This window comes from Podarcis bocagei (assembly GCF_964188305.1).
Source record: "Podarcis bocagei genome assembly, chromosome: 16".
NCBI classification, from domain to species: domain Eukaryota; kingdom Metazoa; phylum Chordata; class Lepidosauria; order Squamata; family Lacertidae; genus Podarcis; species Podarcis bocagei.
In genome coordinates this window covers 44,394,658-44,422,169 of record NC_138142.1, presented here as the reverse complement: position 1 = coordinate 44,422,169, position 27,512 = coordinate 44,394,658, and the positions used below count along the sequence as shown (strand labels likewise).

The following is a 27,512-nucleotide window of genomic DNA, read 5'->3' as shown; positions in this document are numbered from 1 at the left end:
GTGCTCCAGGAATGCTCCATTCATTCTGATTGTGCAGCTGGAGGTATTATGAGGAAGGAAGGGGGAAAGAGGAGCCTCTGCAAACCAAAAGGGGGGGGCTGCCTGGTGGGCCTCCCCCTCCTGCCCTTTGCAAAGAGCCCTGTGCCCTAGATCACCCCCTGGCCAACCTGGAGCCCTTCAGACCCTGGGAGGCTACAGCTCTGGGGCCCGAACAAGCCTCGGATGCTGCGGCTGATGGGAGCTGCAGTCCAGGCAAGGCTCATCCGGGCAGGATCCTGCCCATTCTGGTCCCAGCCAGGACCCCAAGGCCTGCTGAGCTGAGAAAGGGGTGCTTCGCAGGGGGGGGGCACTGTGGGCCCACACCCACAGGGCCTCCCCTCTCTCTGGGGGGCATTCCCAGGCTCTGGGCGCCATAAGGCAGGGTGTGGGTGTGCACAACGCCCCCCTTCCCCTCGAGGGGAACAGAGATACAGTGGTACCTCGGGTTAAGAACTTAATTCGTTCTGGAGGTCCATTCTTAACCTGAGGTACCACTTCAGCTAATGGGGCCTCCTGCTGCCGCTGCTGCACGATTTCTGTTCTCATCCTGAAGCAAAGTTCTTAACCCGAGGTATTATTTCTGGGTTAGCAGAGTCTGTAACCTGGAGCGTCTGTAACCCATAGGTGCCACTGTATTCCTTCTCCCGGCCCCACATCTCCACCAGGAAGAGACCATAAGGGCAGAAGGCACCTGCTCCTCCTGCGTTAATGTTCCGGGGGTTTTCGTCTTCTAAGTTTAGGGGGCCAAAGTGGGGAGGGACAGGGGGATGTTCCTGGGATTGCAAACTGTTTTGTGTTTTTCATTGCTCTAATCCACCTGGGGACCTGCTGGCGGAGAGCAGAAAACAGATAATAATGAGAGATTATGAAGGATGTGGAGAAAGTGGGAAGAGGAAGGGAGAGACAGACATCCCCCCGCCAACGAGAACCCAGGGGGGTCACCGTCCACACAGGGCCAACCCTGCCTGGCTGAAAAGCGGGGCGCTTCCTTGACCCCAGAGGGAGGGGGTGGGGCCAAGGAGGAGGAGGCGGCAGAGGGGAGCTCAAGACCACCAAGTGCATGGGGGGGGGGGCTCCCATCACCTGGCAAGGGAGAGAGAAGACCCACAGGAGTCAAGCTAGGGAACTGAGTGCCCCCCGCCCTGTTAGGAGAGTGGGGGCAGGAAGCCAGTCTCCCTGTGCCACCACAGAGGCGGGAAGGGGGGCACCTTGGCCTGGTTGGCGCTCAACTCCAACAGCACACAACCCCCCCCCCCAGCCACCGGGGCCTGGGGAGTGGATAGCACCATGTTGAAAGCCCCCCTGCCGGGGAGGGTGAGGAGGCCCCCCTCCCTCTGAGCTTCAAGCCAAGAGGGAAGGAGGCTGAGCACCGTCACAGAGAGGAAGGGGAGGAACACGCCAAGGCTGCCGTCAGATGGAAGCGATGTAATGGACACACTTGCTTCCTCTCCCCCCCCCCCGCCCCCAGTCAGTTCCTTCACTCTGCCGGCCCTCCTCTCCCTCCGCCCCATCGACCCCTCAACATCCTCCTCCAAACAGCTCGGGGGGCGGGGAGGGGAGTGCCGGCTTCCCCCGGCGGCTCCAGGTTCCAAGGCCTGGTGGCGACTGGAGTTGGGGGTCAGTCCTGAGGAGAGGTGGCCAGTTGCCTCTCCCACTCGTCCTCCACCACCTTGTACAGTTCCATGGTGGCCCGGGCGTCTTCCACTGAGGAGTGGCCTTTGTTCCCCACCTGGGGGGGGGTAAGGAAAGAAGGAAGGAAGGAGCAAGATGAGGGCAGGGGTCACGTCTCTCTGACCCCTCACAAAGCGAGAGGACACCCCCTCCCCCCCACAAAGCCATCTTCAAATACCTCAAGGGCCGCCCCATGGAAGACAGAGGGCAGGACCCAAACCGAGGGATTCAAGTTACAGAAAAAGAGTTTCTGAGGGTAAGAGCCTACTCGGAAGGGGGTGGGCTCTCCTTCCTTGGAGGTCTCAAAACAGAAGCTGGGTGGCCCCCTGGTCAGGGATGCTTGCATTACAGGGGGTTGGGCTAGATGACCCCTGTGGGCCCCTTCCAACTCTACAATTCTATGATACTAGGAAAAGGCGTCCAGATAAAGAGAGGCGCACAGCAGCTTGGCTCTGGAGTCACTCAAGGGAACTTCTGCTCTTTGGGGACAAGATTAAACGGTCCCTTTTATACTGCACAATAGGGACGCGGGTGGCGCTGTGGGTTAAACCACTGAGCCTAGGACTTGCTGATCAGAAGGTCGGCAGTTCGAATCCCCTTGACGGGGTGAGCTCCTGTTGCTCGGTCCCTGCTCCTGCCAACCTAGCAGTTTGAAAGCACCTCAAAGTGCAAGTAGATAAATAGGTACCACTCCGGCGGGAAGGTAAACGGCGTTTCCGTGCGCTGCTCTGGTTCGCCAGAAGCGGCTTAGTTATGCTGGCCACATGACCCGGAAGCTGTACGCTGGCTCCCTCGGCCAGTAAAGCGAGATGAGCGCCGCAACCCCAGAGTCAGCCATGACTGGACCTAACGGTCAGGGGTCCCTTTACCTTTACCCTGCAGCTCACTATAAATTTGTAGAATTGCATTGTTTCAAAAGATTTACTCTGGTTGCCTGCTTTATTTATATGCTCCTGTGTTTTGAGCTTACAGCAATTGCAGTATCTGCTGTTCTTTTCTGCTGCTACCGTGTGAGCCGCTCTGAGTGCAATATTAAACCAAACCCCGGGTCTCCTCCAAGGCCAGGGGCCTCTGCTCCTCAGTGGCCCCCGAGAAGCTGCCAGACTCCATCTCCCATCAGCCCTGGTACCACCATGGCCCAGTGGGCAGGGGTGATGGGAACTGCAGTGTGGCAGCCACCTGGAGGGAGCCACAGGGGCCACTCCTGCTCCTGCTGTGTCGGGGGGGGGGGGGCGGGTCTAAAAACTGCACGGATAACAAGATTTGGGAAAGCTCCTCCTGGTCATTTTCCGCACCCATTTTCTCTCCAGGCTCAAGAAAGCAATGGTGAGTGCTTTATGATGCATATGAACTGACCTGGACCCTGCAATTGTCACCTGAGGCCCTTCTTTGTCTGGAGCAGGGCCTTTTCTGTGGCATCTCCCAGTTCATGGTATGCTCTCCCCAGGGAGGCTCACTTGGCACCTTCATTATATACAGTACTGTATCTTTAAGTGCCTGGCGAAAGCTTTCCTTTTTAACCAGCCTTTCTCCTCAGCTTTTGGCCTTTTAGGGTGGGTGGGGTGTTTTAAAATCTGTTTTAATGCATTATTTTAATGAGTTGTTTTTTTTAAAAAATGGATCTATGTGGGTTTTTGCTTGTTTACTTGGTTGCACGCTGCTTTGAATTGCCTTTAAAACAATGAACAGGGCGGTGATACAATGACTACTGCAATCGACACAAGATAAGACCACCAAGGCAAATATCTGTAAACAAGCACTAAACGTCCATTCATAAAAATGGCAAAAGTAGTCCCCCCCCCACCAGATTGTATCTTGAGCAGCTGCAAACACAGTAACAAAGAGTCCACTTGTGATATGCCCGTGGTTCAGTGCTCAGACCTCGTTCCAGTAATCTGACATTTAGTTGCTAAAGAGCTGAGTCATTGAGCTTTGTAGTAAATAATATACTGTACAAGAGAAGAGAGTATGTAAACGACTTAAAGCAGGGGTGTATCTGTCCCTACCTGCATGTTTCCATCAGGAGGAGCATAGAAAGAGGACGATGTCCTTCAGTTTGTTAAACTCCTCCACCAAGTGAACCATTGATATATCTCAAGTCAACTCTTTATTTATTGCATTTGCTATTGTTTACGATAAAACCTATTTGGGAAAGAAACTACTTTTGGCATTTTTATGGATGTTTAGGGTTTGTCTACTGATATTTGCCTTGGTGATATTATCTTGTGCCGACTGAATTGACTTCAGCAAGAAAAATCAAGCAATGCATTTAATAAATAATAACAACAACCACAGCCAGCCAAGAGGAGAGACTCTTGAAAAGGAAGTCTGCCAAGACACTCTCACTGGGCCTTTCTCCAAAGAGCTGGCTGAGCCAGATGGAAGGGGGAGAGCAGGCGGACAAGGCAGGGGGTGTTACCTGGATGTCCCTGTGGAGGAGCTGCTTGGTGAGGCGCTTCAGGGAGGCCTGCTCGTTCTCCGGGAAGCCGGCCTTGCGGTTGAGCAGAGGGTTCTTCGAGGTGTCCCTGGTCAGCGACTTGGGGTGGAAATACTTGAGGGCTTTGAAGTCGTTGTGGATGGCATGGCCCACAACAATCTTCCCAGAGAGGACCTTGAGGATCTGAAAGGCAGGGAGGGGTAGCCATGTCATCAGTCAGCGCTCAATAGCTCAAGACTCAACCGGTAGCCCAGGCTTCCTCAGCCTCGGCCCTCCAGATGTTTTGAGACTACAATTCCCATCATCCCTGACCACTGGTCCTGCTAGCTAGGGGTCATGGGAGTTGTTGGCCAAAAACATCTGGAGGGCCGAGGTTGAGGAAGCCTGCTGTAGCCAGTCAAGCACAGCAGGATGCAGACCCACAAAGACATCGTAGCTGCAGTCTGACCCACTTTACCCATAAAGCTAAAGGGACCCCTGATCATTAGGTCCAGTCGTGGCCAACTCTGGGGTTGTGGCACTCATCTCACTTTATTGGCCGAGGGAGCTGGTGGCCAGCATGACTTAAGCCGTTTCTGGCAAACCAGAGCAGTGCACGGAAACGCCGTTTACCTTCCCACCGGAGTGGTACCTATTTATTTACTTGCATTTTGACATGCTTTCGAACTGCTAGGTTGGCAGGAGGAGGGACCGAGCAACGGGAGCTCACCCCGTTGAGGGGATCCGAACCGCCGACCTTCTGATCAGCAAGTCCTAGGCTCTGTGGTTTAACCCACAGTGCCACCCGCGTCCCTTACTTCACCCGTAAGAGGATATAAAAGAAGAGCCCTGCAGCTGGATGAGGCCAAAGGACTCCTTTCTTAGTCTAGCATTCTGTTGTCACTGTGGCCAAATACCCCATAGAACCTAGGAATCCAGATAGACTGCCTCTGGACCTTGGGGTTCCACAGGAAGAGCTGCTAGATCAGAGGGCCCCTCTACTCCACCATCCTCAACCAGATGCCAGCATAAAAATACAGACTGCCTTGGTTTTAATGAAAACACAGAAAACCTTGTGTGGGGCAGGGGGATCCCCAAAAGCTCCCCTTGAGAGGCTGCCAGATCTCCCCCCTCACTCACCTCCTTCTGGGCCACCTTGAAGGGGACGGCGTTCTTCATGTGGTGCCTCTGAATGCCACTCCAGCGCGTCCGGTAGTTGGTGATGGGGCTGAGCGGCCGCACGTACTTGTCGTACATCACGTCGCCATGGTAGCTGACCACGCTGCAGCGTGCCAGGTCACTGACGCGCCCACCGGGGCCCGTGCCCACCATCTCACAGTCAATGGCCACCACCTTGCTGGGCTTGGGCGGCAGCAGCACCGGCGACAGCCCGCTCTCAAACTCGCTCAGCAGGGCCACCCTCCGGATCTCGCCCGCGGCCCCATTGGCCTGCGCCCCGTTGTGCCTCACGGAGGAACCGCCCCCCGCAGCGCTCCCTGCTTTGCTCGAGGCCGTGGCACCCCCAGAGGCATTGCCTCCGTGGGACCCAGAGTCCTTAGCCCCGCGGGCGGCCTTCTCCTTGGGGAATGTCTTGGTCCTGCGGGCCAAGCTGTCCTCCCGCAGAGGCTTCCTGTCCTGCCCGGCAGACGCCCCCTTCCTGTCCACTTTCGGCCTCTTCCTGTCCCGCTCGCAGTCTGCCCCGCCGTGCTTCTGAGAGGCATCCCGACGGGGCAGCGGGGCTTGCCCCGGGAGCTGCTTCTGCTTCAGGAAGCCTTTCCGCTCCAGGAACTGCCGGCGCTTGATGAACCGCTGATGCTTCTGGTTCCCCTCAGAGGCCTTCTTGGGCTTTGCAGGGAGGGACGTGTCCAGGTTGAGAAGGAGATCCGACATGGTGCCCTCCTCCATGGATGAACCGGGACCACGAGGAGGAGAGGCCAGCAAGCGGGCGCTGCTCTAGAGAGGCCGCAAGAGGCGCGATGCTGGACATGTCCACATGCTAACAAGGCTGGGGAGAGAGGAGGGGAGGGAAAGGGTGAATTTCCAGCATTTGGGGGGAGGATTCACAAAGTTCTCAGCCACGCTGACTTATATTCAGGATGTTTGCTCCTGAGGTGACTGGAAATCAAACTGCAGAGCTACTCAGGGGTCCTAGTTAACTCAGTCCCGAGCCACTTCTTTTAATGTTTAATTGTTTTTTAATGACTCTCCCCCAATGTTTTTAGCTGTTCTCATTTTATCTGCTCGGTGGGCAGAGCACGTGCTTCAGATGCAGAGTATCTGCGGTTCATCTCCAGGTAGGGCTGGGGAAAAGGACTCCTGCCTGCAACCCTGGAGAGCCCCTGCTGCCCGTCAGTGCAGCAAAATAAGCAGCTGCTCTGGCTTGATACAAGGCAGCCTCCCTGGTTCCTGTTCTTGTGAAGGTGGCCTCCATCACCCACCCACCCAGGAAGTGTAATGCCACCCTGTGCCAGCCTCCTCCAGCCTGGCGCCCACTGTGAAGGCTCCTCCTCCCACAACTGCAGCAACGTAAGTGGCCAGGCAGCAGCTGGAGACAAAACATATTCCCAAATCCACTGGGCAAGGCTTCCCCGCTCACACTCTTGGGGTGCGGCCCCGCTGCAGGAGATGGTACTTGATGACCTTTGGGGGTCCCTTCCGGGTTCCAGGCAGCAGGATGGCTGGGGTCCCGGGGAAGAGCCCCTCCCCTCCCCGCCTCCCCGGGGGGCGGCCTGGCCAGGGGGTGGTCCTGCTGTGGGAGCAAGGAGACGCCCTCCTGCCCGCCCCCTTCCCCCCCCACCTACCCGGCTCAGCCCCACTGCGCCCCCGGGATTGGCCTGGCGGGGCTGGAGAGGGGGGTTTGTGACATGGGCTGAGCTCACCAGGCTCCTCGGCAGGGAGGGGGAAAGGAAAGGCAGCCCCCCACCCCGCGCTCGGGGCCACGTGCGCCAAGGAGGCCCGCCCGGCGGGGGCTTCGGGACCGGGAGAGTGGGAAGGGGCCCCCAAAGGTCCGCCCTGCCCCGGGCTGCCTCCCAGCCTTCCTCGTCTAAGGCCGGCGGGTTCGAAGGGGGGCAGACTTCCGAGGCGGGGAGAAGCGGGACTCCCTCCCGGCCCGCCGGACCCTCCGCCGAGGCCCCGTCCGGCCCGCCTGGCCCGCCTCACCTGCCGCCGGGGCTCCGCGGCCGCTCACCCGGAACCGGAAAGGCCCGCCAGGGGGCGGGGCAGTCCCACTTCCGGTCCCGCGCCACGCTCCTTTCTTTCCTCCCTCTCCGTCTTCTCCTCTCGCGAGACTTCCCGTCTCTCTCGGGGCGCTTCTCCCTCAAGGGAGAGAAGGAAGGCGGACAGGCGAACGGGGCCGAGTTGCTGGCAAAGCAAAGAGCGCATGCGCCCCCCTCATGGGCCTAGCCAGTCACTTCTGCGCAGGCGCGAGGTACCGAATCCCCATTGGTTGGATGCTCGCCCCGCCCAAACCTGCGGGCGAACGACAGGAGTTGCCATGACGACGCGCCCACAAACCAGCGCGTGGGTCGTACCATTTGGCCGCGAGGGGGAGGCAGGCTGGCGCTGCACGTGGCGGGGTCGCCGGCTGTGGGTTTTTGACTACAGTTCCCATCATCCCTGGCCGCTGGTCCTGCTAGCGAGGGATGATGGGAGTTGTAGTCCAACAGCAGCTGGAGGGCCAAGCTTGGGAAACGCGGCCGTGGAGTTTCCGCTTCTTGTTGCCCAATGTTGTCAGTCTTCAAGGCGCCTCACAACGCTCCAAAAACATCGCTGTAAAAGACAATGGACAGTTCCTATTCATGGAGGCGCATCGTTAAACTGGGGAACTCCCTGCCACAAGAGTCTGGATGGCTTGAAAGGGGACAGATTCATGGAGGGCGAGAGCGCTTTGGAGGGTGCTATTGGGGGGGGGGGATGAAATGCCATTATAAATGCCCGGGGATATGCATGGTCACACCATCAAGAAGGCTGATCGCCGAAGAATTGACGCTTTTGAATTCTGGTGCTCCAGCAGAGTCTCCTCCAGGAGACTCTTGAGAGTCCCATGGACTGCAAGAAGATCCAACCTCTCCATTCTGAAGGAAGTCAGCCCTGAGTGCTCACTGGAAGGACAGATCCTGAAGCTGAGGCTCCAAGACTTTGGCCACCTCCTGAGAAGAGAAGACTCCCTGGCAAAGACTCTGATGTTGGGAAAGATGGAGGGCACAAGGAGAAGGGGACGATGGAGGATGAGATGGTGGGACAGTGTTCTCGAAGCTACCAGCATGAGGGAGGCAGTGGAAGACAGGAGGGCCTGGCGTGCTCTGGTCCAGGGGGTCACGAAGAGGCGGACACCACTAAACGACTCAACAACAACAATGTGTGGTCACACACACACACGTGTCCACAAACACAAAATCTCTTTCATTGTAACTACAGGTAATGCCCTAGGATCCCTTCTGCACATGGCTTTTGCAACACAGCTCAGTTACATGCTAACAAATATCTACAATATTTTAATCACTTTAATGAGACAACTTTCTCAAAGTCTCAGATTCAGTAGATGAGAAGTTACATATTAATTTCAGAAAAACAAGGCATCTCTCCATCATCATCAAGCCCCTCCCCTTCACCAGAGTGGGGTACAAATAAAAGCATCATCGTCCTCTGACTTTCCCTTATTGGACGTAGTGAAGCAGAGCTTGAATGTCTGCCAGGGATTCTTCAGTTGTAATTCCTGGCTTGCAGCTGGCAGGGCTCCCTCCTAACTCTACAACTCTATTATTCTATTACAGTGGTACCTCGCAAGACGAATGCCTCGCAAGACGGAAAACTCGCAAAACGAAAGGGTTTGGGGGTTTTTGAGCTGCTTCGCAAAAGGATTTTCCCTATGGGCTTGCTTCGCAAGACGGAAACGTCTTGCAAGTTTGTTTCCTTTTTCTTAAAACCGTTAATACAGTTGCGACTTGACTTCGAGGAGCAACTCATAGCACGCGGTGTGGTAGCCTTTTTTGAGGTTTTTGAAGACTTTGGTGATTTTTGAAGCTTTTCCAAAACTTTTCCGACACCGTGCTTCGCAAGACGAAAAAAACCGCAAGACGAAAAAGCTCGCGGAACGAATTAATTTCGTCTTGCGAGGCACCACTGTATTCCCAAATTGGGAAGGGTCCCTTTTTGGGGATGCATGTTCTCTATTACGTACTGGATAGGATTTGTTGCACAATGTGCCATTTAGCCACGAGGTGGCAGCCTGTGCCCATCAATACTGCATTTACAACCTGCTCAGGACTGGTGCAAAGTGAAAACACTTGAGAGCACAAGACCCGTTACTTGACCTGGCCAAAGGACACCCCACCTCCCAGTTCAGCATCTTCTCACAGAAGCCAAGCAGAGCCCCCTCTGTCGGAGGAGATGTCTCATCCAAGCCCAGATTTAAAAAATGTAAGGGAGATGAGAAGAGTGACCTTGAAGTTTGCTGGCTGCTGGGACAGCAAACTGAGCAGCAGCCCCCTCGTCTTCCTCAATAGGGGGACGCAGATTGTTTTCCTTTCTAGATTATAGTCCCCATGAAAAGTCACCGATGTCTGAGTGCAAATTGCTCCTAATAGGAACATGTACAATTTTGCCTAATAGACACATTTTTTGCGAAGCAATTTTCCTGAAGGCAATACATTCTTTTGTATGTTATTTTCACTAATATAGATGAATTTTAAATCCACAATTTGCCCTAATCTGTTTATTAATATAGACATTGCTTGCCTGGAGAACTATACTTCAAAATTTGGGGAAGTGCAAATTCTTTCAAATTACAAAAAACGAGATTCCATCTAAACATTAGGAATAATGATAGTAATAATTTTATTATTTATACCCCACCCATCTGGGAATTTTCTGACACTAAAAGCTGTTTGACAGTGGAACAGACTACACCCGAAGGTGGTGGACATTTGAAGGCATAAGTCAGACGGCCATCTGCCAGGCGTTCTGAGCTGTGGTTCCTGCTTTGCAGAGGGTTGGGCTAGATGACCCTTGGGGTCCCTTCTGACTCTATGATTCAGTGCATTTTCAGTTCCCATATTGTTTGGGAAAGTGCAGATTAGGCAGGTTCATCTTCCAGTGCAAAAGGGATCAATTTTCTTCCCCCGCCCTTGCATTTTATAGATGAACTGCAATCAATGCTTTCTGTTCCACACTGAGAGCGAGGCGGACCTGTTGCCGCTCCCTCGATGGGCAAAGAGCCAGAAAGGTCAGGACTTCATCTGTGTGAACCGGGCAAGATCTAAGCTCTGCTGTGATGAATTCTTCCAGCCAACCCCCGGGGGCCTGCGCAGCAGCCGTCAGTCTTCCTAGCGCTTGGCATTTTTGCCGTTTCAGAGAATTTTTGAGGGCCCCTGCGGGCCCAGGAATATTGAGGCAACAATTCACACTCAACACTAAACAAGACATCAGCAAAAATTGGGAAAGTCTGAAAAGGGAGCCTCAGTGGGAGAAATGCATGGACCACAGAAGAACCAAGCGGGGGAAGGTTTGATTCTGTTCCATGACGGCAAACTTAAGAACATGTGAATTGTTAGAATTTCTGCTCCGTGATTGCAGTCATGGGATTGTTGTCTATCACATGACGGCGTATGTTTTGACTCCACAGAGTGGAAAGTGACAGAGACAGGATGTTTGTGTGACTGTGTTCCGTGAAGTGGGACTATTGTCCTTTGCTCTTTTCCTCTTTACTGTCTGATGCTAGAGAGAGAGGGAGCCATGTTGCAGTTCTCCGTGTGTGTTTATATGCAAATAAAGTAGATTAGCCAAAATGCTGAGTTGCTGAGGTCTGTTACGTGAAATGCACAAACTCTGCGGATCCCTAAGTGTGCCAGTGTCAGTGATGTTTGGGCTGAAAAAAGCTTTTGAAGCTCCCAAACGATCGAGCAGGAGGGAGAGAACATGCCAGTCAGGCACGTGTCTCTGCCAGGGTCCTACTCTTGACATCAGAAGAGCCTGCAGGGTTAGACAAATAGCCCATCTAGTCCAGCTTCCAGTTTTCATAGTGGACCCTCAAATGCACCAAAAGGGAAACCCGCAAGCAGAAACTCAGCGCATGAGCCCCCTCCCCTCCTGCGGTTTCCAGCAACTGGTATTATTCAGAAGCATCACTGCCTGTGCAGAAAGGGCATAGCCGTCATCGTGAGCATCCTTCAGTGACCCTTTCCTCCTCCATGAATTTGTCCCATCCTCCTTTCAATCCATCCAGGCTGGTGGCCATCACTGCCTCTTGTGGCAGGGAGTTCCACATAACTCTGTGTGACTAAATCCTTTCTTCTCTCCACCTGCCAGAGGTAGCCTGGCGGCCTCCATTAACTTCCCTTTCCTCCTTCCCAGCCTCAAGGGCTGCCAGCTACAATGCCTACTGGAGAGCTGATTTCAAGACTCCAGGTGGCTGGCCCAACTAGCCCAGCAGCCTGTTCCCTCCCGATGCCCGGGCCTAAAGAGACACCCAGGAGCAGGACCTGCGCCCAAGAGCCCTGTCTCCTTCTGGGGCCATTCAGAAGCATTCTCAAATCTTATTTTCCAACCAGCCAAGTTGGTTGGAGTCTGCCAGGCTTCTGAATCCCTGGAAACTGCAGGAGGGGAGAATTGGTCTTGCTCCCGGTCCCGCTTGCAAGTTTCACACAGGGATCCGGTTGGCCACTGTGAGAACAGAATGCAGGAAGAGGTGACCCACTGGCCTGATCCAGCGGACTCTCCTTGTGTTTATATGTCAGTATGACCGGCCCAAGGTCACCCAGTGAGCTTCATGGCTGAGCGGAGGATTCGAACCCTGGTCTCTCCCAGGTCCCAGGCAGACACGCCAGTTGCCACTGCCTGGCGGGGCCATGACACCCCAGCCCCTGCAAAGCATCTGAGGCACTGAACTCGCCAAACACTGCTTGGACTGGTGGCCTCCGTCTTAGGCATTTCTGTTTGCGATGGGGAGGGGATGAGCACTAAGCCTCTTTCGACCTGCATTAGATCTATTACTCGGCCGGTCGTGTAACTTAATCAAGCTTTAGCTTCCCAATGCCTGCATTTTACACCTGCCCCCCGCAAAGGTGACTGTGAGATTTTGCAAGAAAACCCACTTCTTTATATGTGTGTGTGTGATATTTTATTTTTGTTACCGATCAGCGAGGGCTCCGCTCGGAAAATAAAGCATCCACTCTCTCAAGTGAGCAGGCGATAAAAGTGCTGGCAGTGGAAAGAATGAGCGCTGTATATCAGAGGCCTCCGAGGGGTGAGACTCTGCTCCAGAATGCAAAGGAGGAGGCTCCTTGCAGGGAGAAAGCAAGCCAGGCCAGTGGGGGCTTTCCCACGGATGCACTAGGTGTCTACATGCGAGGAGAAGAGGGTTTTGCTTTTTAAAAATGAACAAACAAAATGAGAGGCATTCCTAAATTTGACCTTCCTACCGCCCCATGTGCCTGCCATCATCTGTAGTGAAACAGCCCAAGAAGGTCCTTGCCACGTGATTCTGGTATGGTCCTTTCCAGGTCTAAGCCACATGATTCTAGAAAATGTGCCTCCTCCATTGCTAGGCTGCACCTTGTTCTGGTTTCCCTGAGTGCTAACTTCCACATTATATTTGAGCTTTCATAAAAGCCGCTTCTGGAAATATAGCAGAACCTAGTGCAAGTTCATGTAATTTGCTTCCAGGAAGAAGAAGAAGAAGAAGAAAATACGCGCTTGCAAATAACAGGGAAACGAGAGCTAAACTTGCTCTGGATTCCGCTGCATTCCCAGAAGCAGCTTTCACGTCGTGCAGAAGCTCAGATACAATGCGGAAATTCAGAGGAGAAGGTCAGGAAGTCGAGATAAACTGCCGTGTGAACCGAGCCTCAGCTTCCCCACTTCAGTCCAAGCCCTGGAGAAGCCATGCATGCCAACAGCTTACAGCAGGCACCCCCAAACTCGGCCCTCCAAATGTTTTGGGACTACAACTCCCATCATCCCTGACCACTGGTCCTGTTAGCTAGGGATGATGGGAGTTGTAGTCCCAAAACATCTGGAGGGCCGAGTTTGGGGATGTCTGGCTTACAGCAAGGGTGAAGGATGTTTTTCGGTTCGGGGGCTGAAATCCACCCCCAATCTTCTGGGAGCTGCATGGCAGAAATAGGCGGGGCCAGAGGCAAAAGTGGGTGGAGCAACGAATGCATATTTTACGTCATAATGCAAGCAGATAAATACCGGTAGGTACTGCTCCGGCGGAAAGGTAAACGGCCTTTCCGTGCGCTGCTCTGGTTTGCCAGAAGCGACTTAGTCCTGCTGGCCACATGACCCGGAAGCTGTACGCCGGCTCCCTCGGCCAATAAAGCAAGATGAGCGCCACAACCCCAGAGTCGGCCACGACTGCACCTAATGGTCAGGGGTCCCTTTACCTTTACCTTTAGGCCAATCCCCACCCCCACAGCCGTGTGTCTTCCCAGCAGGCCACCAGGGGGCAATATCAGAGCCAAAGCACTCAACGCAGCTGGGAAGCAGGACTGGCGAGGGGCGTGGTCTGAGGGGGCGTGGCTGAGGAGGGTTCAAAGGGCCGGACAGAGAGGGCTGGAGGGCCACATGCGACCCTTCCCCGCCCCTTAAGGAACACGATTCTTCCTTTTCCTCTCCTTGCAGGTAGAAGGAGGCAAGATGCAGATTTATGCAAATGCTGTCTGACTCACTCGCCTCTTTGTCGCCTGTTTCTTTCTTTCTAAAAGTGCAGGGACCCCCCAGCTGAGCAGCGATTTCTCTCTCTCTCTCTCTCTTCCTCCCTCTGTAATCACAGATCATCTCCTCTCCCCGGCACGCATAATTATGACACTAGGGATGGAGAGCACAAAAAAATAAAAACCACCCTTGAGGTGGGAGGGTGAGAGAGCGGGAGCGCGAAGCGAGGCTTAATCTGTGTTGTTTGCTAAGTAGATTTTACTCCTCCCATAAAAATGATGCGATGCAGGAATGCAGATGTTTATGGCTCGTCTCGCTTCAGCAGAAAATGTGCCGTTGCAGGTTTCCTTTCCTCCAAAGAAATGGGGGAGAGGAGTCTGGAGAGATCACCGGAGGAATCTTCTGGCACGCGATGTGCGAGTTCGGCAGGGCGTGGGAGAGGCGCTGCCCTTACCCACAGTAGTCTTCGCGGTGAAACAAATAACCACCCGAAATTATTCAGCCTCCGGTGAATCATTTCCAGAACACCTCGTCATTTATCCGAGGGCTTCTCTTCCCACCCCTCTCTCGCCCTCGCCGGCGCCTTGAGTCACAAGCTCCCGTTTTACCACAGGCTGGATAAACTCGAACTTAATATAGCCAATTTGTTTAAAGGCAATTTCTGTGGAATTGGGAGCGGCTGGCAAATGGGGTCGTATTTTGGGACCCGAGCGAGAATGATGGGGTGGGGGTGGTTGGAGATGCACATGCTCGGGAAGGGAATCTTTCCCCCCAAAATAAGCAACCACCTCTATGAATTCTTCTTCTGGGCTTCCTGTAATGGGCATCTGCTTGGCCCCTGGGAGAACAGGAGGCTGGGCTAGACGGGCCTTCCTGGGCCTGATCCAGCAGCCAGGCTCTTATGAAAGAGGACATCAAATTGCAGCCACTGCTCTACCCGGGATTTGTTGTTTAGTCGTGTCCGCCTCTTCTTGACCCCCTGGACCAGAGCACACCAGGTCCTCCTGTCTTCCACTGCCTCCCTCATGCTGGTAGCTTCTATGACACTGTCCCACCATCTCGTCCTCCGTCGTCCCCTTCTCCTTGCGCCCTCCATCTTTCCCAACAGCAGGGTCTTTTCCAGGGAGTCTTCTCTTCTCAGGAGGTGGCCAAAGTCTGGGAGCCTCAGCTTCAGGATGTGTCCTTCCCGTGAGCACTCAGCGCTGATTTCCTTCAGAATGAAGAGGTTTGATCTTCTTGCAGTCCATGGGACTCTCCAGAGTCTCCTCCAGCACCAGAATTCAAAAGCATCCATTCTTCGGCGATCAGCCTTCTTGATGGTCCAGCTCTCACTTCCATACATCACGACTGGGAAAACCAGAGCTTGAACTATACGGACCTTTGTTGGCAAGGTGATGTCTCTGCTTTTTAAGATGCTGTCTAGGTTTGTCATCGCTTTTCTCCCAAGAAGCAGGCCTCTTTTAATTTCGTGACTGCTGTGATCATGGAACCCAAGAAAGTAAAATCTCTCACTGCCTCTCACTACCCGTGATTTACCTGGGTGTAAACCTCGTTGAAATCAAGGCAGGCTAGTTTCTGAGTAGACACGGGCAGGATTACATGCTTGGTCTGGGATGAACTCTTGCAGATTTTGCAAAGCCTTGTCAGAGGTGCAACACCAGCTCTGCATCCTCCTCGATGGGTATTTCAAAGGCCAGTAGCCATTGCGGCTGAGTGTACATTGCGGCAATGTGCTTCTGAATGACACCCGTTCCTGGCCATTTCAAGTGGGGAGATCCACGTGGCTCCTGCCTGTGGATTTCCCAAGGAGTCAGGCATCTGGCTGGCCACTGTGAGAAGAGGAGGCTGCACTAGGTGGGCCATTGGCCTGATCCACGAGGTTCTTCTGGTGTTCTTGAAGAGCCTCCAGGTCCAGAGGCAGTCTATCTCGATTCCTAGGGGGCTTTTTGGCCACGGTGAGAACAGGAAGCTGGGGTAGATGGGTCCTCACTCTTCTGCCCCGTAGGCAGTATCTCCCAGCTTCATTCCCTGACAGCTTCTCCAGGGACGACGAGGAACGGCTCCCTCCTGCATGAAAACCTAGAGAACCGCTGATGGTCATCTCGAGTCTAGACAGGGCGGAGCTGGATGGGCAAATGGTTTGACTCTGCTGAAGGCGGTTTCATCGGTTCCTGGCTAAACCAGCGCTTCATTCAGAAATCATGAGGACTGGAATCTTTCTTCATTTGAATGGGACTAGGCTGCCGTGCAATGCAGCCACTTTGCACGCAGAAGGTCCCGGGTTCAGTCATAAGAACAAATGAAGACCCAGGTGGATGAGGCCACTAGGGGCCCATCCGGTGCGGCCTCCTGTTCTCACCACGGGCGCCCAGGCGCCCTTCACGGAAAACCCGCCCCAGAGGCCCCTCTCCTCTTGCGCCTTTGTAAGCCTTCCTGCCTCCGACCCTGGAAGAGCATCGGGGCTACTAGGATGCGTCAATAGCCCTCTCCCGCTCCCTGAATCTGCGCGATCCTCTCTTAAAGCCGCCCAGGCTGGTGGCCCTTGCTGCCTCCTGCGGAAAGGAGTTCCGCAGGTTGATCCATGCGCGCTCTCCAGGTGGGGCCACGAAGGAGCTTCCCCGCCCTTGCCTCCACCTGCATCCCCGGAGAGCTGCTGCTGCTGCCAGCCGGTGGAGACAGCCCTGCTTTACCCGGGAGTCAGGCTCCTCGCCTGGCAGCTCCTTGTCTTCCCCCCGCCTCTGAACCAGACCTCACAGATGTTCCCCGTTTCATCCTACACGCTCCCCAGGCGGCCTGTCAAATCAAGGCAGGACAAAAATACGTTGAAAGCGAAGCTCTTCTTTTAAAAAAATGTATTAAAAAGGGGGGAATCAAAAGAGAGCCCCCTCCCCGGTTTCTAATGGCTTGTAGCCCTGTCGAAGTCTGCGGGGGAACATCAGCGAGGAGGCGAGAGCAGCGCGCCGAGCGATTCCTGAACAGCCGCGAGCGCCAACCCCTTTCATCCTGGAATAAATTTGAATACATCTCTGCCTCCCGGAATACGCTCGCCACCTGGCGCGGAAAAGAGGGGGCTGGTCTCTGTCGGTGGGAGCGGGCATCGCTTGTCTCGGGGGCCGGAGGCGCAGAAAAGGCCTCCTTCCCTCTCGCCACTCGTCCCCGGACCAGAGAGAGAGAGAGGGCAGGGGCGCAAAAAGAGGCGCAAAGCGGGCCTGCTCATCCCCACTGCCCTGCGGGGTGGGGGAGTCGGCGAGCTGCCCCGATCTGGGCAGAGTCGTGGCTCCAAAAAGAACTCCCCTCCCAATTATTTACTACTTCATTTGATTGCATTTTCCTCTCACCTTTCCTCCAAGGAGCTCAAAGCGACGCCCCTCATGGCGCTTCCTCTCCCTCATTTAAGCCTCACAACAACCCCGTGAAGTAGATTAGGCATGAGAGCTTCAGGGCCGGGGGGGGGGGTGGATTTGAACCCTGGCCTCTCCCCGGCGACCTAGTCCGACACGCTGCCCGGGCTGCCCTGGCCGTGACAGAACTGTGAATGATTCCTTTGCGTTCGCACGGATGGAGGAATTCAACAGGAGTAAAACAATAGGCTCTGAATGGGCGGGGGGGGGGGAGAGCCTGTGGTTTGTCTTGTGGATTTTCCTTCATGTATGTTATGGATTGTAGAAGGGACTTTTTTCAGAAAAAAAGCTCTTCCTGGGGAGGCAATGAAGGGAGAAGCCCCTTTCTTAACACCCCAGCCTGCCGCCCATGAATTTTGCAACTTTATACTCAAGCAAAACACGCACATCGAAAAAGCCACTTCCATGCTCCCAGTCCTCTTGGAGGTCTCCCTTTCATTCTTGGAAGTGCCTCTGAGGCAGCAACCCCTCCATTTCCACAAAGCCCCATGGCCTATCCATTGAGCCCCCCAAAAGCCTGGCTTTTGCCCAGAAACTTCGGGGCTGAGGTTGCCAACGTGGCGCCCTTGAGCAGCTGTTGGACTCCAGCGGCCAGCAGCCCCCATGAGGAGCGGTCAGGGATGATGCGGATGGGAGTTGAGTCCCGCCACACCGGGGGGACCCCAGACCCTTCCCTCCGTGACTTGGACAGGAGCTGGCCTGGGCGCCTTGGCCTCTGGCTTTCCCACCTCTGTTTCCCTGGTCGCGAGGCCTCCGCTGCCTCTTTCCCTCCCTCCATTAATTCTCTTCTCGTCGCCATCCTTTGCGATGAAATAAAAAGTCATTTGGTCCATTTGTCTTCCAAAGGCCTGATATAAATCCAATATCCTCAGCTCCACGATCCATCCGTCGGAGCCTCTGCGCATCCTTCTATCTCCTCCTTGTTTCCCAATAAGCTCCTCTCTCTCTCTCTCTCTCTCTCTCTCTCTCTCTCTCTCTCTCTCTCTCTCTCTCTCTCTCTCTGCTTCCCCTCTTCTCCTTCAGGGGTCCTCTCTCTCCATCCCTTGCCGGGAGCCCCCTTTCGCTCCCTCCCTCCTTGCATTAAGGCTCCTTTCTGAAGCATCCCATCACGCCCCTCATCCCCATCAGCAGCTATTCCTCTTTCAGCCGCTCGCATCTATTTATCTGCCTCCTTCGGATCAGCTCCGCGGCGCACCTTCCCACCTCCCTCTCCCTCGCCCCTGCCCATCCACGGAGCCCATTAAAGGGTCCCGAGAGCAGGGAAGCAAATGACTCGGCTCTTGGGTAATAAAAGCCGGGCAGGCAAACTTGCCTCTGTAGGGAGATGAAATCATTCAGCCTCGCCGTCTTGGAAGATCTGCCGCTGCTCTGCGGAAGAACCTGGCTGCTGCTGGTCCACCCAGCCTCCTCTTCTCACAGAGGCCAAATGCCCTCAAGAACCTAGGAATCAAGATAGACTGCTTCTGGACCTGGAGGCTCCATCGGAACAGATGGAGAGCCTTGTTGCTGGATCAGGCCAACCAGATGCTCGTTCTAGGAAACCTGCAAACAGGATCTGAGCTCAACAATTCTTCTCCCCTCCAGCTGACAAGGCAGAGCTATCCTGGCTAGGAGGAGCCTTTGCTAGGCCTCTCCTCTCTGAATTTGGACATTTTCTTTCCTTGTTGATGCCCGAAGAAAGGAAAGAGGGTGGTGTAATGTAGTGCTATTTTGTAAAAAAGCAATTAAAAAGGAATGCTTTAAAAATATATGCACATGTGTTTCACAGAAACTACACTGCAAGATTTGGACAGGTGCATTCTCAGTCACCTGCGCCAACCAGTCCTCCTGTAAGATCTGGTGAGTCAAGTTGGTTAGCAATGAACTTCTCTTCCATGGCCGCGGCCACAAGACGCATCAGGGGTCCACAATGCCAGGACCTGTGGAGAGCATCTGGGAGCCCCCCTCCTCCCCCCTAGACTCAGCAGCTGCAAGATTACAATGGATCCACCCCAGGCTCCTTGGATCCAGAGTGCTGGGGTTCAGCCTTGCAACAGGTTGGAAAAACACTTCACCCAGGCTGGAGAATCCATTCCAGATCCTGGCCTGAAACAGGATTCCCGAAGGAAAACCCGTCCCCCTGCAACTCATAGCATTGGGGCTGGCTTGTTGGACTAGGCCTTGGAAGAGATCTGGGTTCGAATCCTCACTCGGCCATGAAGCTCACTGGGTGCAGCCTTGAAGGCCAGTCTCTGGCTCTCAGCCTCACCTACCTGGCAGGGTTGCTCTGAGGAGGGGAAGAACCAGCTCCTTGGAGGAGGAAAGGGGGGGTTGAAAAGCAATAAATAAGAGAAATGCAACACGCTGCCCTCCGCCCTCCCTGAAATGATCACAGAGGTCTCCAGCTGAACTTTTTTTTTTAACATTTAACTTTATATATATAAAAAATTAAATATATATAATATATTGTGTTTAAGACTAAAAATATAGTACATAATATTTTTTTAAGAATGAGAAAAAAACCATTTTTTAAAAAAAGGAAGGTCGGTGTAGAGGGACGAGTGAAAAAGATTCACAGATATATGTCTCCAGCAGGGGGGTGGAATTAACACAGAAATGAGCTGGGGGGGGGACATAGTAACTCCCCCCACACAGACACACACACACACACACACATTCTCCCTGCGTACCAAAAGGCAGCCTGGCTGGGGGAACCCCATACGGAACAACCAGTGCTGTCAGCTCTGACCTCAGAGCGCATCCCCACTCAAACGCTTTGGAGTGATTATTGCTGAATTTCCCGACTGTCTCAAGGAACGGGGGGGGGGGGGGTCTTGTGCTCTTGGGCAGCAAATGACGCTGAGCCCCGAAACCTCATGAGCTATGGAGATAGCGCTCCCCACATTTTGTGGTTCTGCCTACTCAGTGGATAGATCCGGTGCCTGTGTGAAAAGGATCTAGGGGGTCTTAGCAGATCACCAGCTCAACGTGAGTCAACCGTGTGACACAGCAGCAAAAAAGGGGAATGCAATTCGAGGCTGCATCCACAGTAAGTCTAGTGTCCAGATCTAGGGAAGGAATCATCCTGTTCTGTTCTGCCTTGGTCAGACCCCACCTGGAGTCCCATGCCCAGTTCTGGGCACCTCAGTTTAAGGAGGATACGGGCAAGCTGGAAGACGGGCGCAGGAGGGAGACTGAGAGGATCAGGCTCTGGAAACTCAGCCTTGCGAGGAACGGGTGATGGAGTTGGGTCTGCTTAGCCTGGAGAAGATAAGACTGAGGGCGATATGAGAGCCCTCTTCCAGGGTCTGGAGGGCTGCCCCATTGCAGGCGGAGCAAGCTTGTTTGCTGGTACTCCAGAGGGCAGGACCACAACCAATGGATTCCAATGACGAGAAAGATGATTTTGACTAAAAATTAGGGATAATTTTCTGACAGTAAGAGCCATTTGTCACCTTGGAAGGTGGTGGCCTCTCCTTCGCTGGAGGATTTTGAGCAGAGGGCGTTGGATGATCTTCAGCTGCGATTCTGGCATTGCAACTCTGCCGTGACGTGAGTCTATGACTCCATGATTGAGAGAGAGAGAGAGAGAGAGAGAGAGAGAGAGGGACCAGGGTGACTGGAGTCTAAGATCAGGAAGTGAGAGAGGAAGAGGCCTTGGAAGGAGACATTTCCCTTCTCCCCTCAAAAATCTCTCCATTTTTTGCAATTCATCTAAGCTTCTCCTGGAGGAAAAAAGGGTGTGATGTGTGTAAATATCCATCACAAAGAGACTTCATTCAAAGGGGCGGGTGAGCACCTCACTGTGGCCACATGCAGTATTGCACCAACCGAGCTGCTTCCTCGAAGGGAAGGGAGCTCACGGCTGACGGGTCAGGCAGCTCCTTTTCCTTACAAAAAAGAGAGGAGAAAATACTTTGAAAATACCACTTGAAAAAGCAGCCTAAGGGACCTTGTAAATCAAATATGTTGCCTGATGAGAGACCCCCGACCTCTCTTCCCAGCCGAGGAGGAAAAAGCGATAATGACAAATCCAAGAGCAGGAATCGAACCTTGGCAGGTGAAGGGTGCCAGAATGCCCACTCCCTCCTTCTGCTCCCTGACCAGGCAGAGTTGCAGTTGCTGGAGGCAACCACAAGATGGGGCTCTGTGTGGGCACATTCTTATGCCCAGGGGCTTCAAGGTCATGTGCAGAGGGCACCCGCTGCCAAAGAAACCTGTTTTCCGCTTGCAGCTGGAAATGTAGCATGCAACGGCGGGAGTAAGTGAGAATCTCACTTTGTAGGTCCGCAGGGAGTCCAGTTGTGCATCTCTTGGCCCTGTGCTCACCTGAGAGATGGACCATGCCAAGAAGAGGGGAGGGGAGAGCAAAAAGGGAGGATAAAATTGTGGGGCGTTTGGAACACGCAAGAAGCCAAAGTTCTTTGCTTCCTGCAAAACTGCTGGATGGAGAAGCCCCCCATCTGGACCTTTGCATCTACCACCCCCTGCCTCCCCCCCAGACTCCGCTGGTGGAGACTCTGCTCAGTGCTTTAGGTCAGCCTCCCCAATGTGGGGCCCACCGGACACTGTGGGACTCCAACTCCCATCAGCCCCAGCGCCACACGGCCATACCATCTCGGGGCTGGCAGGGGTGTCGCCCCAAAGGATGCCTAAGGCTGTTCTTAGTGGCCAAATCAAGCTCAGAGTTTTTAAGGCACAAAAATTTAAAAAGTGGGGGAGCAGGTTTCCTTGAAGAGGAGAAGAAGATGAAAGAGAAGAGGGAGGGAAGACGCACAAATGTAAAAAAAACAACCAAAACGGCATTAAGAGAGAAATAAGTTTAACCCAACCGTCTGCGTTGGAAGTGCAGAAGATTGGCTGTCAGGGGATGGGAGGAAGAAGCAAAGGGTGGGAGGCAGGTGGATCCTTTGGGTGGCAAGGAGTGGCAAAGAAAGGGGCGGCAGAGCCCCCTTTTTGGAATGCACAAAGTAGGGAGAGGGCGATGGGAGGGGGGAGACGTCTGCTGGACACAGGAAAAGGTTCCTTGGGACGGACGCTGCTTCCTTGGAGGTGTTTAAGCAGAGGTGGGGGACCCGTCAGGGAGGCCTGAGCAGGGATTCCTGGAATGCAGGGGGTTGGACTAGATGACCCTTGAGGTCCCTTCCAGCCTGGCGATTTCCAGCTGGGACACTTGAGCTGCCCCATCTCTCAGTGCGACTCTCCCTCCACCCCACAGTTAAAAAACCCTCCAACCACCCACAGCCAGCGAATCCATTTCCCCCCTTCAGTGTGCCAGGGAGAAAGCGTGTGGCTGGCAGGGAGGTGAGGCTGGCAGGGAGCAGGAGCAGGGGGTGGACGGGGCGGCAGCCCCTAAAAGAGCCCCCTCCTCCAGGGAACGATTCAGGGGTGTGTCCTGCCCTCGTAGGGGCGAGGTGGGAAGAGAGACTCCCACCCTCCATGGGCTTCAGCTTCCTGAGAGTCTTGGCTGGTGTTCTGATTTTTCTACCTAAACCTCTTAAGCTGCTGGTCCTCATGGCCAGGAAATGAGCCTGGAGAGAATGGAAGCCAGGTGGGAGGGGGTGTTTGAGCAAGACAGCCAGAGGTCACAGGGACGGGACGCAGGAGAGCTCCTGGGCCTTTTCCCTCGGGTGGTTTCTCCCATAAGAGCCCCCTCCCCCCAGCAGCCAGCACCCCAACTGTGGGGCGAGGAGGGATAAAGTCTTGGGAGCAGGTGAGACGAGCATCGCAATGGAACCCAGCCCATTCTCTCCTCCAGGCCTCTGGATTTGGTGGTGAGGGTGAAGAGGCAGAGGACCCCAGGCAGGATCCTTTGGCGTACCAAATCGACTCCCACATGGCAGTGGGGTGGACTAGATGATCCTGGGGGGGCCCTTTCAACCCTACAATTCTGCGAGTCTATGAAATTCTTCCTCAAGGCGGGCGGGACAAGGCTCTCTCGATGTTTTCGGGCGGGTGAAACGTTAGCCCCAGACCTCGATCAACTCACACCCCAAGGGACGTGGGGCTGCGTTGCACTGGTGTGGGGAGATGTGAAAGCGTGTGCTGCCAGAGAGGCCCGTTCCCATGGCTCTCTGTGACAAAGAAGGGTGTTTCCACCTGCTCTGACAGAGGAGGTGTCGTTGCACCAAGCGCAGAACAGAAGAAGAGCTGGGGACCCCATTTGGTAATCAAGTCGCTAGTCCACATGACATAGAAATCAGCCTCTCTCTGTCTTGCACTCATTAGGATGAGAACCCCCCTCCGACTGCAATGCATGGCTCCCCGCGTACCCCCGGATCCTTGTTTGGGGCCAAGCCAAACACCAGCACAGCCACACTGCCCCCCCCCCGCTGGTTTGGTCATTTCCAACCTTCCACCTCCTTGCAGGTGTCCACCGCAAGACTAAGGGGCTGCCTCAGGCAGAGAGGAGGGTCCAGTCTCACAAAATGCCCCCCTTTTTCGCTCGACACCCTTGCAGCCCCCCATGACTCGGAAAGGGCTCCCCCTCTCCCCATCACAGCAGTGTTTCATGCGATGAGGAAGAAAAATATTTCTGAGAAACGGCAGAAGGAAGCTCGGGGATTTTGAAAGACGGACCCCCGGGATTCGCCCTCGTCCGAGGTCGGGGGGAGGTCTGCGAGTCCAGCCTGCAGGAGGGGGGCGAAGGGGGCCGGGTTTCGGGGGGCGGGGAAGAGCCCCTGAATATCAGGGGGAGTCGTGAGGTACCTTCCGCCTGCCCTCCCCAGTCCCGGCTGCTTTCAGACGTGAGTCTGCATCCGCTGCTGGAATCGATGCCCGTAGTCCGGGGAGGTGTAGGAGAAGCGGGTGGCCGTGGTGTATTTGCCCAGGGGGTCGTAGGTGTCGTAGGGGGCTCGGTCCAGGGCGGGCGGAGGGGGCTGGGTGTAGCCCAGGCGGTAGGTGGCATAGCCAGCGCTGGGGGGGAAGGCCCCGTGGCCCCCGTAGTTCTCGTAGGAGAGCTGGCTGGCCGTCTCAGCCGTGGAGGCGCCCGCAGCGGGGCCCGGGACGGGCTCAGCGCTGTACTCCGAGGCCGGTCCCCGGCTGTAGGTGCTGAGCTGGGCGTAGCCACTGGAGTGGGAGAGGCAGGACGAGGGCCGCGCCTCGTAGCGGGAGGGGCCGGGGTTGCGGTAGTCGCCGTAGAGCACCGTGCGTGAAGACGGGCGGTCCTCGTGGGCGCGGACGTTGTAGTAGCCGTTGGTCGGGTCCTGGGAAAGGAAGAGGGGAGAGCAGGGAGAGTCAAGCCAAGGAACCGACTGGGAGGCAGCGCCGTGAAGTGGTCGGAGGGCGTCGTGGTTGGCACGTGACTGAAATCCCTAGTCGGGCATCCACCTCCCCACTCCCTCTTTATTTTATTTTATTGATTTTACAGTTTAGTTTACATTCACACAAATAATATAATCAAAACATAAAGAATCCTACAAATTCTCAAGATTTTCTTCTTCCCCTCCGTTCACTAATAGCCCTTTTTCACTGCATATCTTAACCTTCTCTACTTATCTATAAAATATTTATATTTCTCCCATACACCATAGATTGATTTCCTTACCGAGTGGGTTAAAAATCCTTTACGGACTTTTACCTTTTCATACCACAGATATGCATGCTAACCCAATCTGTTATCATGACCTTCCAAATCTAAAACACCCATATTTTCTAATGTTATCCATTTCCAAAGCCAGCAGAGGCAGAAAGCCTCATAATATGCCCTCAAATCTCAATTCCGTTCCCTCTTTTAACCTCTCTTGCGCAGGGATGGTTACCGACCTGGATGGCTTCAGAGGAATATCATAGAATTGCAGAGCTGGAAGGAACCCTGAGGATCATCTAGTCCAACCCCCTGCAGGGCAGGAATAGGCAGCGGCCCCATGCAGGGATCGAACCTGCAGCCTTGGCATTGTCATTGCCAGGCTCTAACCAACTGTGCTATCCAGCTGATGAGATAAATTCATGGAGGAGGAGAGGGCTAATTATGGCTGCTGGCCACCTGAATGACGCCAGTTGGTGGAAACCGCGGGAGAGGAGAGGGCTTCCCATTGGGGGCATCTGGTTGGTCTCTGTGTGGGCAGGAGGCTGGACTAGATGGGCTCCCTTTGGCTCTTCTTACAGCCTGTTCCTACGCAACTGCTTCCCGATTCTCTGTCTCCCAGGCTCGTCTTACCTTCAGCTCATATTCTTCCCGAGTATCGATGGTGTCGCAGCGCAGGTCTTGCTTGAGATCCACGTCATCTTTGAACGGCTGGGGTGGCGGAAAGAGAACGTCAGGGACCTCGGTGGGTGGGGGGGCGGAGGACTCTCTCCGTCCCTCCCAGCCACCTGGGGTGGGATAAAGCCTTTCCTCCCGCCCCCTGGAGCTCACACCCCACCCCCTCCTACGAGCTTCTGAGGCAACAGCCCACAGACGGGAAAGGGCACCTCACCGAGTAGATGGCTTTCATGATGCGTGTTGCCGTGGAGACGCTGGCCGTGTCCCCCTCGCGGTCCGTGTGCAGCGTCAGAGGCTCCCGGTTGACCGTCTCCACCTTGATGTCCAGCTTGCGCAACGTCACGTCCTTGCGGCCTGGGGGGGGGGGAGAGCTCAATTAGATGCTGTGGGTTTTTAATATATATATAGTTTTTATTAAATTTTTCTAATTTACATTTCAAGATATTCCTTTAGACGACCTTAAATCAATGACTTCCTGTCTTCTCTTTCCGTGGTTTACACTGTTGAATTTATCTTAATGTTACCAGTGTTTTTAAATGTACACATTTTTCACCCAAACATTTCCCAGCCTTCTTTAAATGTATGTTCTTCTTGTTCTCTTAATCTATATGTTAAATCTGCAAGCTGTGCATATTCCATCAGTTTCAGTTGCCACTCTACTTTGGTTGGGACTTCGCTCGTTTTCCATTTTTGGGCTAGCAAAACACGGGCTGCAGTAGTGGCATACATAAATAATTATAGCTGCCATTATTTTAAGGCCTGTTGCAATTCTTTTCAGGGTAAAGGTGGGGGATATCTGTTAGAATTCCTGCTCGGTGACTGCAGTCATGGGATTGTTGTCTTTCACATGACGGTATACGGTATATGTGGGAAGTGACGGAGACAGGATGTTTGTGTTACTGTGTTCCATGAATTGGGACTATTGTCCTTTGTTCTTTTTCTCTTTGCTGTCTGATGCTAGAGAGAGAGGAGCCACGTTGCAGTGCTCCGTGTGTGTTTATATGCAAATAAAGTAGATTAGCCAAAATGCTGAGTTGCTGAGGTCTGTTACACAACTGCGCAAACTCTGCGGATCCCTAAGTGTGCCGATGTCGGTTGGCATCGGTTGCTGTGATGTTCAGGCTGAAGAAAGATTTTGAAGCTCCTGAACGATCGACCAGGAGGGAGGGAACATGCCAGTCGGGCGTGTGTCTCTAATAATAATAAATAATAATAATAATATTTTTTATTTATACCCTGCCCTCCCCAGCCAAGGCCGGGCTCAGGGCGGCTAACAACCAATAATAAAAACAAGTTGAATGAATACAGGGTCCTACTCGAGTGTAGGCTGAGCTCCTGACAATATCTGTGCCCACCCCCAGATCATAGAATTGTAGAATTGCAAGCCCCTGCAATGCAGGAATTGCAGCTGCTGGTTGTGACCTATAAAGCCCTTTACAGCTTAGGCCCAGCCTGCGTTCAGGCCGTATCCTCCCATATAAACCTGCCCAGGCTCTGAGGTCTTCAGGGGGGCCCATTTCTCGGTCCGGCCACCCTCCCAGGCCTGCTTGGTGGGGACACGGGAGAGGCAGGGCCTTCTCGGTGGTGGCTGCTCCCAGACACCTGTGGAACTCCCTCCCCAGTGAATTTGCCCCGGCACTCCTGGTTCCTGCTGCTGTCTCTCCACCTGCCAGTGCGTCCCACTCACTTCCTTTGCGCCGTCTGTACAGGAAGCAGGCCAGGGCCACGAAGCAGAAGATGACCAGGATGCCAGCTCCGATGGTGGCACCAGCGATGATTCCCACGGGCAGAACTTCTGCAAAGGGACAGAGGCAGGAGGGTGGGGAAAGGTCTCTCTCTTTCTCCCCCATCTTCAAGCACAGGGGCTGATAGATCTGCCCCCCAACTCCTCCTTCATTTTAATTGAACTTGAAGAACACAGGAAGGGCTTGCAGGATCAGGCCAAAGGGGGTCAATCTCGTCCAGCCTCCCTGTTCTCACGGTGACCAGCTAGATGCCTGCGGGAATTGAAGCTCAAGAGCAGGAACTCTGTATTTTCCAGCCACTGGCATTCAGAAGACTGTGGGGCCAGAGTGGGGCCCTTGTGGCCAGGAGCCCTGGACAGCCGTCTCCTGCATGAATTTGTCCAACCCCCTTTTAAAGGTGGTTC

At 54.2% G+C, this 27,512-nt stretch overlaps 3 protein-coding genes and 1 long non-coding RNA gene across 6 annotated transcripts in view; 2 read left to right on the top strand and 2 right to left on the bottom strand.

The window, feature by feature from the left end:
• Positions 1 to 27,512, top strand: part of LOC308575331 — a 246,966-nt gene that overhangs the window by 44,104 nt on the left and 175,350 nt on the right. The window lies entirely within an intron of this gene.
• On the bottom strand, positions 1,450 to 7,462 carry ISG20L2 (interferon stimulated exonuclease gene 20 like 2). Of its 3 annotated transcripts, none has more exons than XM_081173754.1 (4): positions 7,286 to 7,462; positions 5,267 to 6,131; positions 4,130 to 4,330; positions 1,450 to 1,768 (listed from the first exon to the last, which is right to left on the bottom strand). In XM_081173754.1, the coding sequence occupies exons 2-4, from the start codon at positions 6,029 to 6,031 to the stop codon at positions 1,658 to 1,660; spliced, it is 1,077 nt and encodes a 358-aa protein (XP_081029880.1). In that variant the 5' UTR covers positions 6,032 to 6,131; positions 7,286 to 7,462; the 3' UTR covers positions 1,450 to 1,657. The 3 variants fall into 3 exon arrangements, with proteins under 3 accessions (XP_081029880.1, XP_081029881.1, XP_081029882.1); XM_081173755.1 differs by lacking the exon at positions 7,286 to 7,462 and adding an exon at positions 6,928 to 7,013; XM_081173756.1 differs by lacking the exon at positions 7,286 to 7,462 and adding an exon at positions 6,767 to 6,789.
• The window catches only part of LOC308575124 (uncharacterized protein), a 467,635-nt gene continuing 455,270 nt past the window's right edge, over positions 15,148 to 27,512 (top strand). The window contains exon 1 of the mRNA XM_081173647.1: positions 15,148 to 15,171. The gene's annotated coding sequence lies outside the window, so the exon portion shown is untranslated. The remainder of the gene's footprint in view (positions 15,172 to 27,512) is intronic.
• Positions 19,569 to 27,512, bottom strand: part of KIRREL1 (kirre like nephrin family adhesion molecule 1) — a 108,320-nt gene continuing 100,376 nt past the window's right edge. The window contains exons 12-15 of the mRNA XM_081173536.1: positions 27,051 to 27,158; positions 25,578 to 25,717; positions 25,319 to 25,396; positions 19,569 to 24,365 (exon numbers count right to left, since the gene is read on the bottom strand). Coding sequence (XP_081029662.1) covers positions 23,901 to 24,365; positions 25,319 to 25,396; positions 25,578 to 25,717; positions 27,051 to 27,158 — 791 coding nt within the window. The 3' untranslated portion in view covers positions 19,569 to 23,900. The remainder of the gene's footprint in view (positions 24,366 to 25,318; positions 25,397 to 25,577; positions 25,718 to 27,050; positions 27,159 to 27,512) is intronic.